Raw genomic sequence first — 18,269 nt, forward strand, 5'->3', positions numbered from 1 at the left:
GTTAACCTGTTAAATGTAATCGAAATAGTAATCTACCTAATCCTCCAAATTAATTATTTATCATGAGACGGCCATGAACAACAACTAGAAATGCTGCATACTCCAAGAAAGGTTAAAGTCTCACCTTTCTGGTAAAAATAGTTATAAATTGATGAGCTGTCACTTTTAAGGACAAAGTACAAATATGACAATCTGAAATATTTTATATGATGTATTTATTATTCAACAAAACTTTATGAATGCTTGAAATGACTTATATGCTTTCTAAATATAGCATAATCAAAATTTGAAATGACTAACTATAAGATTTAACCTTTCTTATAACTGTAAAATATATATTTGTATGTTTAATGTTAGAGAAAAGGTGCATATTTTCTAAAGGTCTCTCTTGATCAAAAAATCTGCCCCCATCACTATGAATATCTCACAGAGCTCAAGTTTAAAGTTTTAATGTCACATGCACAAGTACAATGAAATGCCTTTCTTGCAAACTCAAAACCCAACAATGAAATAAACAATAACAATTTATTATGAGAAATAAATATAAAATATACATAAAAGTAAGTAAGCATACTATATACAGGAAATATTTAGAAAGCCACTTCCAATACCATATTTACATGTGCAGGGATACTGGGGTGATGGAGGTAGATATGTACAGGGGTAAGGGAACAAGGCAACTGGATATAAGATAGTCAGAGTAGCAGCAGCTTGCATGTGAGTGGGTATGCAAGTGTGTAGAGTCGGTATAAATGTATGTGCATATTAAGTGTGAGTGAGCAAATGATGGAGTGAGTAGGGCCCTGTGAGTGTGTATAGAGACAGTGCAAGTACTGAAATAAAAGGTCCATAAGGATACAAGATACAACTCGGTCCGTGTCGCTATATTGTTAGCTTAATATCAGTTGTAAAATTGGAACAGAAATGGCACCACACCAAACTGGAAGGCTTCCGACTAGCTTGGAAAGACAGTACCGTGCAGTATCGAAGAGCCCTTACTGCTGCTCCACCAAACTGGGAAGTCTTCCGACCAGCTTGGAAAGACAGTACCGTGCAGTATCGAAGAGCCCTCACTGCTGCACGATCATCCTATTTTTCCAACTTAATTGAGGAAAATAAGAAAAATCCGAAATGTATTTTTGATACTGTCGCAAAGCTAACTAAAAAGCAGTATTCCCCAAGTGAGGATGGCTTTCAATTCAGCAGTAATAAATTCATGAACTTCTTTGAGGAAAAGATCATGATTATTAGAAAGCAAATTACAGACTCCTCTTTAAATCTGCGTATTCCTTCAAAGCTCAGTTGTCCTGAGTCTGCACAACTCTGCCAGGACCTGGGATCAAGAGAGACACTCAAATGTTTTAGTACTATATCTCTTGACACAACGATGAAAATAATCATGGCCTCTAAACCTTCAAGCTGCATACTGGAGCCTATTCCAACTAAACTACTGAAAGAGCTGCTTCCTGTGCTTGGCCCTCCTATGTTGAACATAATAAATGGCTCTCTATCCACCGGATGTGTACCAAACTCACTAAAAGTGGCAGTAATAAAGCCTCTCTTGAAAAAGCCAAACCTTGACCCAGAAAATATTTTAAAAACTATCGGCCTATATCGAATCTTCCATTCCTCTCAAAAATGTTAGAAAAGGCTGTTGCGCAGCAACTCACTGCCTTCCTGAAGACAAACAATGTATACGAAATGCTTCAGTCTGGTTTTAGACCCCATCATAGCACTGAGACTGCACTTGTGAAGGTGGTAAATGACCTTTTAATTTGTTGGCCACCCCTCATAGCCTGGTTCCTCTCTAGGTTTCTTCCTTGGTTTTGGCCTTTCTAGGGAGTTTTTTTCCTAGCCACCGTGCTTCTACACCTGCATTGCTTGCTGTTTGGGGTTTTATGCTGGGTTTCTGTACAGCACTTTGAGATATCAGCTGATGTACGAAGGGCTATATAAATAAATTGGATTTGATTTGATTTGTATTTCTTGGGGATAGAAGCGGTTCAAAAGCCTGTTAGTGTCAGACTTCTCTTGTCATGCGGCAGCTAACAAAATAGTCTATGGCTTGAGAGGTTGGGGTGTTTTACGATTTTCCAGGCCTTCTTTTTACACTGTCTGATATAGAGGTCTTGGATGACAGGGAGCTCAGCCCCAGTGATGTACTGTCCACGCAACCATCTGTAGTGCTATCGAGGGTGGTGCTATTGGCAAACCAAGCAGTGATGCATCCAATCAATATGCTCTCAATGGTAGAAACTTTTCAGGATTTAAGGACCCATGCCAAAGCACTGTCGCGCCTTCTTCACGACTGAGCATGTGTTTGGACCATTTTAGGTCATTAGTTATTTGGACACCGAGGAACTTGAGGCTGTCTATCTGCTCCACTGCCTCCCCGTCAATGTGGATGGGGGCGTGGTCGCCCTCCCCAATTCCTGTAGTCCACAATCACCTCCTTGGTCTTGCTGACATTGAGGGAGAGGTTGTTGCTCCGGCACCTCACTGCCAGGTCACTGACCTCCTCCCTGTAGGCTGACTCATCATCGCCGGTGATCAGGCCTACCCCCGTCTTGTTGACAGCGAACTTGATAATGCTGTTGGAGTCTTTTGAGGTCACACAGTCGTGGGTGAACAGGAAGTACAGGAGGGGACTAAGCACACACCTCTGTGGGGCCCCAGTGTTAAGGGACAGCCTGGTGGAGGGGATGTTTCCTACCCTCACCACCTGGGGTCACCACCTGGGGTCACCACCTGGGGTCACCATCTGGTGTCACCACCTGGGGTCGGCCTGTCAGGAAGTCCAGGAATCAACTTTTTAAAGAATTTGTATGATCTTTTCTCGCATGCCAGTTAAAAGGTTGTTATTTTTTCCTGAAAAACATGATGTTAGGTTGTTTACATGTTAAAGGATAACTGCTCCAGGATTAAAGATTTCACACAAACTTTAGGCTACAAGGTTTTTTAATACTATTTTATTAACATGCATTTGTAAATCTTTACAATCCAAAGTAAGTACACTCTGATATTAGTATCTCACTTTATCCAACAGTCATTTATACACATATATTCATAAAGGTGAATGCACTGAAAACAAAATACCTAATAAATGCAATAAACAATTACATCAGTCATTTTTAAACCATTATTATCACAACGCTCATGTTTCTATATTTCTATATTTTTTTCTTCATTTTTTTTTATAATTGTACAGATACATTTGCAATCAAGTAATTAATATAGCTTTAGTTGTTTCTTTTTTGTTGATGTACTAAATTGGTGTAATGGGCAGGGGTACTGAATATATAAAAGTTATACTTTGTCTGTCTTCTTATAATAACTGACAGGTACTTCGGGTTAAAAGGCAATTCTTATTAACATAAACTGGAGAGAAACTGTAGTCTTGTATAGTTTTGAGGATTGCTCAACTGGTAATATGTGTCTGTGTGTCTATGTGCTGTCAACCTACAGCAAGGTTTCGCTGCCTACATCATAGGGATGAGAGTGTGAGTTTTTGTATTGGTACTGGTCTCGTTGAGTCTTAGAGGTCAGGTAGCGGCCATTCAGAGGGCAGGGGTTAATGCTGGGTAAAGGTCATGACCCAGTGGGTAGAGGTCAGACTCCTTGTATTCAGACTCCACCTGGATGTCAAACTGGGAAACAGGAGGGCGTGATGATGATCCTGGGGTAAGGCTCACCTGGGAGTGGGCAGGTGAGGGGGGGCAGATCTTCAGGTGCAGAGTAATTCTGAGGGAGGAACAGTCAGGTGGAACAGCCTAGGTTACACACACACATGCACTGTCACGACCACAGGCAATCAGTCTTGTGAGCACAAACAAACAGTTTCACACTTCTCAACCATACTCCCTGAACAGCAATGCAGACAAGAATGTGTTAACTGACACGAGCAAGAGCACACATTACTACAAAGGGGAAAACAGACACACACACACACACACACACACAGAGCGGAAGAAGAAGGTTATGGGGTAGTTAGAAAGATTTGGAGGAGGATGTGAGTTTCAAAGGTGACAAAAAGTAAACGGATTGGGTTGGGGGGGTGAGGTGAGGTGAGGTGAGGTGAAGGGCGAGGTGAGGTGAGATGAAACGGGGTGAGGTGAGATGAAACGGGGTGAGGTGAGGTGAAGGGGGGTGAGGTGAGGTGAAACGGGGTGAGGTGAGGTGAAACGGGGTGAGGTGAGATTAGGTGAAGTGAGAAGGTGAAGGGGGGGTGAGGTGAGGTGAGGTGAAGGGGCGTGAGGTGAGGTGAAGGGGGGTGAGGTGAGGTGAAGGGGCGTAAGGTGAGGTGAAGGGGCGTGAGGTGAGACAGACTAGACTTACTGTATTGCAGCAGGTTCATGACCTATATGTACCGGTAATCAAATACCTATTTCCGTATTTCTCAGACAAACATTGATTGTCCCAGACAAACACTTGGGTCCAGAATTCACTTGTCTTGAGAGAGCAGTGGCTGACAAAACCAGCTGGGACTGACAAGGGAGAGGATTACTGTCCCATTGTAGATCAGAGAAGTCTTATAATTCCAAAATATAAAATATGTAAATGATAAGGTCTGAATAATGTCTCCAATGAACTCCTGACAACCACCACCTCTCAGATGTCAGACTAACATTGTATTATAATATTGTATTACTGCCTACCGAGTGGCACAGTGGTCCAAGGCACTGCATTGCAGTGCTAGAGGCGTCACTACAGACCCAGGTTTGATTCCAGGCTGTGTGACAACCAGCTGTGAACAGGAGTCCTATACAGCAGTGCACAATTGGCCCAGCATCGTCCGGGTTAGGCCGGGGGGGGTTTATTTGGCTCATCGCGCTCTAGCAACTCCTGGTGGGCCGGGTACCTGCAGGCTGACCCCAGTCGTCAGTTGAACGGTGTTTCCTCCAACACACTGGTGCAGCTGGCTTCCGGGTTAATCGGGCGGGTATTTAGAAGCTTGGCGGTTTGGCGGGTCATGTTTCGGAGAACGCATGCCTCGACCTTCGCCTCTACCAAGCCCGTTGGGGAGTTGCAGCGATGAGACAAGATCGTAATTGGATATCACGAAATGGAGGAGAAAAAGGGGGTGAAATTCATTTTTTTCAATAATGATAATATTGTATTACTATAACATTACAACTCCTCCTTCGTCAACTGTGCCTTCAGAGGAGTCTTTACATTAGTACAACAGAGGTTGCTGCCACAAACCACACAGCACACGGTGAATAAATAACACATGGAAGACATCATCAAAACAAACAAGCACACAAAAACTACTTCTGCCTTGCTTTCAGGTGCATGGGCTGTGGTATTTGAACAACTGTCAGTCTGCCCTCACAAACACGTCTACAGTAGGGCCAAAGTATAGCAGAGAAAAACATTACACACACAACATCCAGTGGTTTGAGTAGGTGCTGGAACTCAGAGAATATTTTGAACGAGGAGAAGACAGTCCACACACTGCGATTTATGCTCCAACAGCTTTGGACAGTAGACTTAATGTTCAGAATGGCATGTGATCCATGTGCCTGGGTATGTCTACCAGACACTACAGTGATTTATACAATGTTTACGAGTAGAGGTTTTGCTTAACACACTTATAATACAATAACTACAATCCAACTGAATCTAATAGACATATGTTTACATGTTAAATATCACATCATATCTACAGTTTATGGAATATTTGTATATATTTATATGAAATTCAATGTGTATAAAGTGTTTAGGTGACAACAGTGCTAAAGAATGCTAATAGTGAATGGAACTTTGCGAAATGGTTCCTAGCATGTGTCGGTAATTGTACAGAAGGGAAAGGGGGATACCTAGTCAGTTGTACAACTGAATGCCTTCAAGTGAAATGTATCAGCATCGTGTGTGTGTGTGTGTGTGTGTGTGTGTGTGTGTGTGTGTGTGTGTGTGTGTGTGTGTGTGTGTGTGTGTGTGTGTGTGTGTGTGTGTGTGTGTGTGTGTGTGTGTGTGTGTGTGTGTGTGTGTGTGTGTGTGTGTGTGTGTGTCAGTAGTCGTTAGTTGTGGTCCTGCTGGCCATGTACTCCTCAGTCGGTGTGTGTGATGGCAGGTTGTATCAGGTCACTGTAGGGGACGTGCAGTTTGAGCACACAGTACCTGCGGTCCAGCTCAATGTTATCAGGATTCACACTAGAGTAAACGTTCTTCTCCTGTACACACAGACACGTACACAAGCAAACACACGCACATATGCATACACACAGAGAGATAGGAGGGGTTGAATGGCAGAGTGAAGAATCAGGTGAGGTAGGAGAGAAGGAAGACAAAAAAATAATAAAACCATCAGTGTCTCACAACATCATAACATAAATCTTGCTGCTCCATCTGTCGCACAACAATGACATCACAGTAATACAAAAAACAGTTCTCACTATTTTGGTCAATCTCAAAAGAGAGGTTTACTCCCAGCCAGAGACAGGGGGCTGGGTGGGTGGGGTTACAGAGGGGTCAGGGTCTTTAGGCAGGTCTATGGTGTCCATGAGTATCTTCACTGGAAGAGGGAGGGGAGTCTTGGGCTGAGTGACAGAGGGGGGAACCGGGGGGAACCAATCAGCGTGCAGGAGGAACCATCAGGGGAGTGGCTCAACAGAGGCGTGAGGGATGATGCCCCAAATATACGCGGACATGAACGCACACGCTCACACAATCTGCATGCTTATATCGAAGCAAAAAGTCACAACCATCAAATCAAAGTTTATTCATTATATGCACAGGATACAGTGTAAACAGTAAATGGTGCAATTAAATGCTTAAATAATACACAGAGAGGATTGAACCATGCAGGTGAAAGTTGGAAGGAGAAAGACATCAAGACAGACAGATGTCGAGACAGACAGACGTCCAGACAGACAGACGTCCAGACAGACAGATGTCGAGACAGACAGACGTCCAGACAGACAGACGTCGAGACCGACAGACGTCCAGACAGACAGACAGACAGACGTCGAAACAGACGTCGAGACAGACTATGAGACAGACAGTAGTAAGTGTTATACAGTGCCTTTTCAGCAACACTGTGGGACAGAGAAAGGAGAAACGTATTAGTCAGAGATAACACACTCAACACAACAGATGGAGCCAGTCCTACACACCACAACACACTGTCAGCCTGATACTGTGAGTGTGTTTCTGCTAGTCTTCGTCTCTTACCTCCTCGTCGCTCTCCGTCTCTGCTGCTGCTTTGGTCTTTTTGTTGTCTTTCTTTTTCTTCCCCCCTTTCTCCTTCTTCTTGTCTTTCTCCGGCAGGATGTCGTCCAGCCAGGCCAAGTCATGTTGAGAGAAAATCAGGTCCATCATCTTACGCACCACCATCAGACCCAGGATCTACAAACAGAGGTTATCCCTATCAATTGATGCAACACACACACACACACACACACACACACACACACACACACACACACACACACACACACACACACACACACACACACACACACACACACACACACACACACACACACACACACACACACACACACACACACACACACACACACACACACACACCTCTCACCATGACAGGGAAGATGATGGCAGCGACAGTAGACTTGAGGATCCAGAGGACAGCCAGACAGATGATCTGGACCAGGGTGAACAGGTGAACCCTCCTCAGAGGAACATGACGCAGGAAGGAGAAGTCTGGCTGGTGCTTGGCTGGCATCAGGTACAGCTTTATACGTTCCCAGAACTAGGAAGGAAAGAGGAGGAGGGTGAGTAAGCACATATACAAACACACACACACACACACTCACATGAAATGTACCTGTATTCCAGCAAGTGAGGCCACTCCCATGTAAAGGAAGACACCGTAGAGAACAGGCATGGGGATGTACTGGGGGAATACAATATACCGGTTAACACAATCCTCCACAACACCACCCACTGCATGTGACGGTTAGGCCCATTCTCTCACTGACTCACCTGCAGGACAGGAGCCAGGAAGATGGAGACTCCATTTAGGACAAACACCAGAATACCCGTCAACCTCTGTTCCCTGTACCACACAGACACACACACATTTAGATTTGACATTTTAGTCATTTAGCAGATGCTTTTATCCAGAACGACTTACAGTTAGTGCATTCATCTTAAGATACACTATATATACAAAGTATGTGGATACCCCTTCAAATTAGTGGATTTAGCTATTTCAGCCACACCTGTTGCTGACAGGTATATACAATTTGGCATACAGACATGCAATCTCCATAGACAAACATTGACCGTTTTAACCACACCTATATGAATGGTAGATTATCAGACACGCAACAAGGTCTGATATCATTATTACTGAAACAGGACCCAAGTGGTATATATAAAGATCCAGTCCATTTAAAAAATTGGAGACCTCTTACACTTCAGGGTTGTGATGCAAAAATTCTAGCAAAATGCTTGGCACATAGAATAAAAAAAGTATTGTCAGATATTATTAATCCTAATCAGACAGGTTTTTTACATGGACGATACATTGGAGATAATATAAGACAAGTACTGGAAACAATAGAACACTATGAAATATCGGGGACACCAGGCCTGGTTTTCATAGCTGATTTTGAAAAGGCTTTTGATAAAGTACGACTGGAGTTTATATATAAATGCTTAGAATATTTCAATTTTGGGGAATCTCTTATAAAATGGGTTAGGGTTATGTATAGTAACCCTAGGTGTAAAATAGTAAATAATGGCTACATCTCAGAAAGTTTTAAACTGTCAAGAGGAGTAAAACAAGGTTGTCCACTATCGGCAAAATCTATTTATTATTGCCATCGAAATGTTAGCTGCAAAGATTAGATCAAACAATAATATTCAGGGATTAGAAATCCGTGGCCTAAAAACTAAGGTGTCATTGTACGCTGATGATTCATGTTTTCTTTTAAAACCACAATTGGAGTCTCTCCACGGCCTCTGAGAGGATCTAGATACTTTTGCTATCCTCTCTGGATTAAAACCAAATTATGATAAATGTACCATATTACGTATTGGATCACTAAAAAATTCACATTTACATTACTGTATAGTTTACCAATTAAATGGTCTGACGGAAATGTGGACATACTCGGTATACAAATCCCAAAAGAAAGAAATTATCTCACTCCAATAAATTTTTATAGAAAGTTAGCAAAATAGATAAGATCTTGCTACCATGGAAAGGAAAATACCTGTCTATTTGTGGAAAAATCACCCTGATTAACTCCTTAGTTATATCACAGTTGACCTATTTGCTTATGGTTTTGCCTACACCCAGTGACCTGCTTTTTAAATTATATGAACAAAAAATATTAAATTTTATTTGGAACGGCAAACCAGATAAAATTAAAAGGGCCTATTTATATCACGAATATGAATTCTGTGGGCAGAAATGATTAAATATTAAAGCATTAGACCTCTCACTAAAGGCATCAGTCATACAAAAGTTATACTTAAATCCAAACGGGTTCTCTGGTAAATTGGTAAGAATGTCACATCCTATATTCAGGAAGGGCCTTTTTCCCTTTATTCAGATTACACCTGCTCACTTTCGGTTGTTTGAAAAGGAAATCATCTCCAAAATATCTTTCTTTTTTAAACAAGCCTTAGAAAATTGGTTGCAATTTCAGTTTAATCCACTCGAAAGGACGGAACAAATAGTACAACAAATATTGTGGTTAAATTCAAATATACTAATTGATTAAAAAAACTGTATTTATCAAAGAAATGTTTAAAAAAGGTATAATTTTAGTGAATGATATCATAAATAGGACTGGTGGAGTTATGTCACACATGCAACCTACACAGACATATGGAAATATCTGCTCTACCCAAAATTACAACCAATTAATTGCTGCATTACCACAAAAATGGAAGAGGCAAGTAGAAGGGGAAAAAGTAAGGAACTTGTATGTCGGCCCTGTATTAAAGAACATAAATGGTTAAAGAAAAGTGTGATAAATAAAAACATATACCAATTTCATTTAAGGACCAACAAATTGACAGCTGTGCCATAAGTTGCAAAATAGTTGGGAAGAGATTTTCGATGTGCCCATTCCATGGCACATGGTTTATGAATTGATACGCAAAACAACGCCGGATTCAAAACTTCAAATTTTTCAATATAAATTACTATACAAAATTCTTGCAACTGATAGAATGTTATATATATGGGGGATACAATCTTCCCAGCTCTGCAGATTCTGCTGTGAGGAGGCAGAGTCATTGGATAATTTATTTTGGTATTGTTCATATGTAGCTCGTTTTTGGTCACAGGTCAAGGAATGGCTGAAGAATTGCAACATTTGCCTGGAACTAACACCACAGATAGCAATACTGGGTGATTTGAAAAACCATAGTCAATCAATCAATAATGTAATAATTATTTTAGCAAAAATGTTTATTTTTAATTTACAATCTGTAGAAGCTATGAGAATAGGAAGGTTCATTTATTTTGTGAAGCATCACAGCACAGTTGAAAAATATATGGCAAGTAGAAATCCGAAATGGATGATGTTGAGAGACAGATTGTAGGGATTGAGTGAAGCTGGAGGGTGGGACTAATAACAAGAAAACAATGTAAAGCATACGGGATCTGGAAAATATATATAGGTTCGGAACTTTTGTGAAATAGCATTGTTACAAATAGAAATCAAACTGGATGGACATCAGAAATAGAGGAAGGACTAAGAACAAACAAGAGAGAACTATTGTAAAGTAGACTGTGTCTGTAGAGTGTGTATAAGATGTATGGATTGAAAGTAGAAGCAGAAGTGTTTATTAGTTTACTCCAATTGGGGGATCGGCGGTAGGGTTTGCGGGGAATAATAATAAAGGTATATTCTTTAAAAAAGTATGTATGTCTATATAGGTATGTGTATGTATATATGTGTATATATATGCATGCGTGTATGGATATATATATTTACCAAAAAAATATGGGGGATTGGAAATGATGCAGACAATTACATTGGAAGCAACATTCTTTCCGCAATATTAAGCTGATCCACCCTAAAAAAAAAATTGGCAGTAGAATGGCCCATCCTGAAGAGCTCAGTGACTTTCGACGTGGCACCGTCATAGGATGCCACTATTTCAGCAAGTCAGTTCGACAAATTTCTTCCCTGCTAGTGCTGCCTCGGTCAACTGTAAGGGCTGTAATTTTGAAGTGGAAATGCCTAGGAGCAACAACGCCTCAACTGCGAAGTGGTAGGCCACACAAGGTCACAGAACGGGATCACCGAGTGCTGAAGCGTGTAGTGCGTAAAACTCATCTGTCCTCGGTTGAAACACTCACTACCGAGTTCCAAACTGCCTCTGGAATCAACATCAACAAAATAACTGTTCATCCGAAGCTTCATGAAATGGGTTTCCATGGCCGAGTAGCCGCACACAAGTCAATGATCACCATGCGCAATACCAAGCGTTGGCTGGAGTGGTGTAAAGCTCGCCACCATTGGACTCTGGAGCAGTGGAAACTATGTGTCAGTATGCATTGTGGGAGGTGGCGTTCTCCTGGCATTTGCCAATCTCAGATTTATCCGTCAGACTGCCAGATGGTGAAGCGTGATTCATCACTCCAGAGAACGCACTACTCCAGAATCCAATGTTGGCAGGCTTCACACCACTCCAGGCGACGCTTGGCATTGTGAAAGGATGATAGGTCCTACGGAAGTTTAGTTTTCCTCCATTTTTGCTCTGCTGCCCGCAGCCCTCTTCTGTAAGCTCAGAGCATGATGGGAGGGCCGAGCCGGCCGGGAGGAAAGAGGACAATGCAAGTCATAGGATGCTGTAAGGTTCAAAGTGGCAGAATCAGAAGACAGGAGGGAGAAGGATTTAGCAGAATGAACAGATAATAGGATAGAAGAGAACAGAGTAGTGTGAGAGACAAAGCAAAGATTGCGATGGCGCATGACCATCTGGGCAGTGGTGGGAAAAGTATCCAATTGTAATACTTGAATAAAAGTAAAGTAAAAGTAAATATCGTTGCTAAAATATACTAAGTATCAAAAGTAAAAGTATAAATCATTCCAAATTCCTTTTTTATTAAGCAAACCAGATGACATATTTTTTATTGTTTATTAAATGTATGAATAGTCAGGGGCACACCCCAACACTAAAACATATTTTACAAATGAAGCATGTGTTTCGTGAGTCCGCCAGATCAGATGCAGTAGGGATGACCAGGGATTTACTCTGAAGTTTCCTGTCCTGCTAAGCATTCAAAATGTAGTACTTTTGGGTGTCAGGGAAAATGTATGGAGTAAAAAGTACATTATTTTCTTTAAGAATGTAGTGAGTAAAAGTTGTAAAAAATAAAAAATAGTAAAGTAAAGTACAGATACACCCCAAAACGACTTAACTAGTACTTTAAAGTATTTTTACTTAAGTACTTTACACCACTGCAGACCAGCAATATTCTGATTAATTAGGTGTCTGGCTAGGGTTGGAGGAGAGGGAGACAGAAAAGTAGTGATCAGAGACCTGGAGGGGGGTGGCAGTGAGATTAGTAAGCAAACAGCCTGACTTATGAGTGGGAAAGGACTGGGAAAGAGTGAGGTAAAAAGAGGTAAGGAACGGGAAAGAAAGAGTTGGTAGGTTGAAGTCGCCAAGTACAAAGGACGGTGAGCCATCGTCAGGAAATTAGCTTATCAAGGTGTCAGGCTCATTGAGGATCTCTCTAAGGGCACCTGGTGAGCAATACATGACAACAATGTTAAGCTCCCCCACACACACTCACTCACACCCCTAACCCCTCCCCCAACCTCTCCTTACCTGACTCCCAGGAACTGGGGCTGCTCTCCTGGGGCGCTGGACTCACTCTCCATCTTCAGAGAGTCGATGTGGGCAATGGAGATGACAGTGGCAGCCACATACCAGGGCAGACCCAGGAAGGAACACACTGCCATCAGAATACCCACCCAGAACAGGTCCAGATGGTACCCACAACCTTTCTGTTGGAGGGGAAGAGAAAAGGTGGGGTGAGGTAACGTTCAAGAGTTTTTATCTGCAGTTTGTTTTCTGTTTTGCTGTTGTGTTTATGCGTATAGAATGGTTGTTGAATGGTTGTGTTTAGATTGACATTATGTTAATATTTTTTTTAGAAGACTCATAACGAGTAAGTAAGTAAGTATGTTTCTGTGTTCTGTTGTGTTACAATTGCGGTCGTACTGTACCTTGAGTTTGTTCTCTTTGCGGTTGACGATGACGGCGCTGATCTGTTGGTCCATGAAGATGAGGATGGTGACCAGGAGAGCAGGAACGGCGCTGGCCACGTACACCCACCACGGGTTCTTACCAAACGGCATCACCAACCAGCCACGGTCTGGACGCGTCGGCTACACAACACACACACACACACACTTACTTAAATTTTATTCACCCTGCAAGCTCATCACTAAAGTCAGGACCCTGGGACTGAACAGTGCCTATGCAACTGTGTCCTGGACTTCCTGATGGGCCACCCCCAACACATCCACCACACTGACCATCCACACGGGGGTCCCTCAAGGGTGTGTGCTTATTCCGCTCCTGTACTCCCTGTTCACCCTCGATGCCACTTCATGACCTTAGTTCCTTTTTTATGTCTCTATTTTGGTTTGGTCAGGACGTGAGTTGGGGTGGGAATTCTATGTTTTTCATTCTGTTTTGTTCTGTGTGTTGTATTTCTATGTGTTTGGCCTGGTATGGTTCCCAATCAGAGGCAGCTGTCAATCGTTGTCTCTGATTGAGAACCATACTTAGGTAGCCTGTTCCTCAGCTTCTTCACCCCACGACAGCCGTTAAAGAACTACCCACCACCAAAGGACCAAGCAGCGTGTAATGGACTCCTGGACATGGGAGGAAATATTGGACGGCAAGGGACCCTGGGCACAGCCGGGAGAGTAACGCCGTCCGAAAGAGGAGCTGGAGGCAGCTAGAGCGGAGCAGAGACACTACAAGGAATAGGCTCGAGGTAACGTGCACGAGAGGCAGCCCCAGATTTTTTTTGGGGGGGGCGGCACACAGGGAGATTGGCGGAGTCAGGTAGGAGACCTGAGCCAACTACCCGTGCTTACCGTGGCGAGAGAGTGACCGGGCAGGCACCGTGTTATGCAGTGAAGGGCACAGTGTCCCCAGTGCGCACGCATAGCCCGGTGTGCTACATCGCAGCTCCTCGAATCGGCCGGGCTAGAGTGGGTATCGAGCCAGGAGGGATGATGCCGGCTCAGCACATCTGGTATCCAGTGCGTCTCCCCGGCCCGGGTTATACGCCACCAGCCCTACGCACAGTGCCCCCGGTTCGCCAGCACAGCCCAGTGCGCCCTGTTCCAACTCTCCGCACTTGCCGGGCTACAGGGGGTATCCAGCTAGGACAGGTTGTGCAGGCTCGTTGCTCGAGACCTCCAGTGCGCCTCCACGGCCCAGTGCATCCAGTGCCTCGGCCAAGGAGGAGGCCGCCTGTATGTCTCCCCTCCTGTCCGGAGCTGCCAGAGCCGCCCGTCTGTCCGGAGCTGCCAGAGCCGCCCGTCTGTCCGGAGCTGCCTGAGCCGCCCGTCAGTCCAGAGCTGCCAGAGCCGCCCGTCTGTCCGGAGCTGCCAGAGCCACCAGTCAGTCCGGAGCTGCCCGAGCCGCCCATCAGTCCGGAGCTGCCAGAGCCGCCCGTCAGTCCGGAGGTGCCAGAGCCACCCGTCAGTCCGGCACCGCTAGAGTCTCCCGCCTGTCCTGCGCCTCCAGAGTCTCACTCCTGTTTGGGGCCCGCGGTAAGGGTCCCCAGTTCGTTCGGAGTCGGCGGGGAAGGTCGCCACTCCAGAGGCGCCACCTAAGTGGGCCAAGACTAAGACTACATCCCGCACCAGAGCCGCCACCGCGGTGAAATGCCCACCCAGACCCTCCCCTATAGGTTCAGGTTTTGCCGCTGGAGTCCGCACCTTTGGGGGGGTACTGTCACGTCCTGACCTTAGTTCCTTTTTTTATGTCTCTGTTTTGGTGTGGTCAGGGCGTGAGTTGGGGTGGGCATTCTATGTTTTGTTCTGTATGTTGTATTTCTATGTGTTTGGCCTGGTATGGTTCCCAATCAGAGGCAGCTGTCAATCGTTGTCTCTGATTGAGAACCATACTTAGGTAGCCTGTTCCCACCTGTGTTTGTGGGTAGTTGTTTTCTGTTTTTGTATTCTGTACCAGACAGAACTGTTTCGGTTTCGTTCATTCTCTTTTGTTGTTTTTTCATTCAGTGTTCAATTCATGAATAAAGATGAACACATACCACGCTGCACCTTGGTCCTGACCTTTTTCACCCCACGACAGCCGTTACACTCGACTATGTGGCTGCGCATGACTTCAGCACCGTTTGTGGACACGACAGTGGTAGAACTGATCACTGACAACGATGAGGCAGCCTATAGGGACAACAATCTCTCCCTCAATGTCAGCATGACAAAGGAGCTGATCGTGGACTACAGGAAACGGAGGGCCGAGCACGCCCCCATCCAGATCTATGGGGCTGTAGTAGAGCAGGTCGAGAGCTTCAAGATCCTCGGTGTCCACATCACTAAGGAATTAAAATGGGCCACACAGTTGTGAAGAGGCCATGGCAGCGCCTCTTCCTCCTCAGGAGGCTGAAAATATTTGTCACGGGCCACCAGGTCCTCACAAAGTTGTACAGCTGCATCACTGGGGCTGAGCTCTCTGCCATCTTATTTTGACTTATTATTGTTATTAGCTATGTATTCCTCATGCCGCTATTTATATTTAACATTTATTTATATTTATATTTAACAAAATGTATCTTTATCTTTAATTATTGGAAAAGGACCAGTAAGTAAGCATTTTACTGTCAGTCTACACCTGTTGTTTACGAAGCATGTGCCAATTAAAATAGAATTTGATTTGAGTCACAATGAGACACTGTTGTCCTCTTGCACTAAGCCCTGTGTGGTGCTAAAAACATGCACATCAACCATGCAGTTTACACAGTCAAATCAAAACTACATGCGTCACTAAATCTGACAAAAAGACACACACAACTCACAGACATACACCTACAAACAGAGATTGAATTACAGAATGCATGCATCTGTGAATCACACACACACACACACATATTGGGTTAATGGTTAGAAATACCTTAAACTCTGTGGGTACGATTAGTTTGGGTGTGTCCAGCCCTACAAGCATATCCAGACCCACAAATGTCATGATTGACATGAAGATGGAGAAATCACTGATCAGCTTCCTCAGCTAGGCCCGCCCACACACACAGACAGACAAGAAACAAAAAGGGAAACAGACAGACAAACAGAGGGGTGGTAGAGATGGAGAGACAAAGGTACAAAACAAATACACAACCAGGAGAGAGAGATGAAATAAAACAGAGAAGAAAGTGTCAGTATGTTAATGTCTCAATATCACTCACTTGAAAAGTGAAGTTTTATTCCTAATCATTTCAGGAAGAAGGGAGAGATAAAGAGGGAGAGAAATAGGAAAAACGAGAGAGATGGAGAGATGGAGCGAGGGATGAGGGGACGAGAGGGCCTTGATTTCAGTGGGCACATACAGTTTGGGTGTCTCCAGCCCTAACAGGCAGTCTATCCCACAGAATACCAGGATTGAGATGATGATCGAGAAATCACCAATCAGGGAGCGGCACTGGAGCACAGACAGGAAGAGGAGGGGCATGGACAGGAAGGACAGGAGGGGGGGGGGGGGGGGTACGGGAGAGGGGTAGTTGGCAGCCAAGAAAAGGGAAGGAGTTCAGTTTAAGCTTCTGACCCATCACTCAAAAAACATAAAGGTCCCCCTGTGTCCTCTGTCCACGTGTCCTCTGCCCCCTGTGTCCCTGTTTCCACAAGTCCCATGTCTCCTATGTACCCTTGTGTCCTCTGTGTCCTCTGTGTCCTCTGTCCCGTATGTCCCCCATGCCCTCTGTCCCCTGCATCCCATGTCTCATGTTCTATGGCCCTCTGTGTCTCACCATGGTGGGGAAGTACCGGCTGGTCTTGAACTTCTTGAGTGAGACGGTCATGGAGTAGGTCCCGAAGAACAGGATGAAGGACATGAGGGCCAGGTCAGGGACGTACTTACAGGTGTTTCCCAACAGGGCTCCGCCATACTTCACACACTCCTTCTTACTCAGCTGACTCCAGTCCAGACCTGTTATGTTATACTACAGAGGGGGTGGGGTGGGGGTGGAGAGAATAGAGAGATAGAGAGAAAGAGTAGAATAACAAAGGAAGAGAGAATACAGAGTAGTGCGGACATGGAAGCGGACAGACAGCACAGGGCTGCTAGTGTAGAAACCTGCCACTAAGTCCTGTGACTATGGTAAGTTCTACTATGTTAAGTCTATTTGGACCACATGCAGACTGTCCCTGTAGATTGTTAGATCCCAAGCCACTTACCAAATCAGTCATGTTATCGTCCGCTAGTGGAACTGAAACATTCAAACCCGTTGCAGCGGCTGTTAGAGAAAGAGAGACAGGGATAGAGAGACGTCAGGTGCCCCAGCTAGATTACATGATGCCAGTTTCATGGTAACAAGACAGGTTTGTAGCATGCTGTAGCTGTCGAGGTATACTCACTCAGATAGCAGCCAGCGAGAGATAGATAGAGCGGCAGAAACAGAGAGAGAGACAGGCAGAGAGAGAGAAAACAGAGAGAGAGACATAGAGAAAGAGACAGAAACAGAGAGAGACAGAGAGAGTGAGAGACATAGACAGAGAGACAGAGAGAGACAAAGGCAGAAACAGAAAGAGAGAGAGACAGAGACAGAGAGGTAGAAACAGACAGCACACACATCAGTTACAGTAGTTAGGAAAGAGAACACAGACAGTAGTTTATACACTTACCAAATTATAGGGCTGTCAAGGATGTGCACTCCTTAAACTGTCCTGCAGATGGCAATAGTACACTTCATGTGTGAGGTCTAGTAAAGCTCCCAAAAGAGAATGACGAGGGAGAGGAGGATCAGTAGAAGGAGGAGGGTGAGGAAGAAGAGTATAAGGAGGTGGGAGAGGGAGAGGAGGAGAAGGAGGAGAGAGAGGAGGAGAAGGAGGAGAGAGGGGAGGAGGGAGAGGAAGAGCAGTAGAATGAGGAGGGAGAGGAAGAGCAGTAGAAGGATGAGGGAGAGGAGGAAGAGTATAAGGGAAGAGGAGGAGAAGGAGGAGGGAGAGGTAGAGGAGGAGGAGGGAGAGGAAGAGCAGTAGAAGGATGAGGGAGAGGAGGAAGAGTAGAAGGAGGGGAGAGGAGGAGAAGGAGGAGAGAGGAGGAGGGAGAGGAAGTACAGTAGAAGTAGGAGG

The 18,269-nt window shown here is 44.5% G+C and overlaps 1 protein-coding gene across 1 annotated transcript in view; it reads right to left on the minus strand.

Annotated features, from left to right (window-relative positions):
* Window positions 1-2,972: 2,972 nt before the first annotated feature.
* Window positions 2,973-18,269, minus strand: part of LOC135518142 (electrogenic sodium bicarbonate cotransporter 4-like) — a 49,676-nt gene continuing 34,379 nt past the window's right edge. Inside the window, exons 16-27 of the mRNA XM_064943059.1 lie at window positions 17,373-17,431; window positions 16,946-17,137; window positions 16,507-16,620; window positions 16,099-16,212; window positions 13,170-13,331; window positions 12,769-12,947; window positions 7,948-8,020; window positions 7,790-7,858; window positions 7,541-7,714; window positions 7,174-7,347; window positions 6,121-6,173; window positions 2,973-3,741 (exon numbers count right to left, since the gene is read on the minus strand). Coding sequence (XP_064799131.1) covers window positions 3,558-3,741; window positions 6,121-6,173; window positions 7,174-7,347; window positions 7,541-7,714; window positions 7,790-7,858; window positions 7,948-8,020; window positions 12,769-12,947; window positions 13,170-13,331; window positions 16,099-16,212; window positions 16,507-16,620; window positions 16,946-17,137; window positions 17,373-17,431 — 1,547 coding nt within the window. The 3' untranslated portion in view covers window positions 2,973-3,557. The remainder of the gene's footprint in view (window positions 3,742-6,120; window positions 6,174-7,173; window positions 7,348-7,540; window positions 7,715-7,789; window positions 7,859-7,947; window positions 8,021-12,768; window positions 12,948-13,169; window positions 13,332-16,098; window positions 16,213-16,506; window positions 16,621-16,945; window positions 17,138-17,372; window positions 17,432-18,269) is intronic.

Source organism: Oncorhynchus masou, chromosome 28 (genome assembly GCF_036934945.1).
Source record: "Oncorhynchus masou masou isolate Uvic2021 chromosome 28, UVic_Omas_1.1, whole genome shotgun sequence".
In the NCBI taxonomy this organism is placed as follows: domain Eukaryota; kingdom Metazoa; phylum Chordata; class Actinopteri; order Salmoniformes; family Salmonidae; genus Oncorhynchus; species Oncorhynchus masou.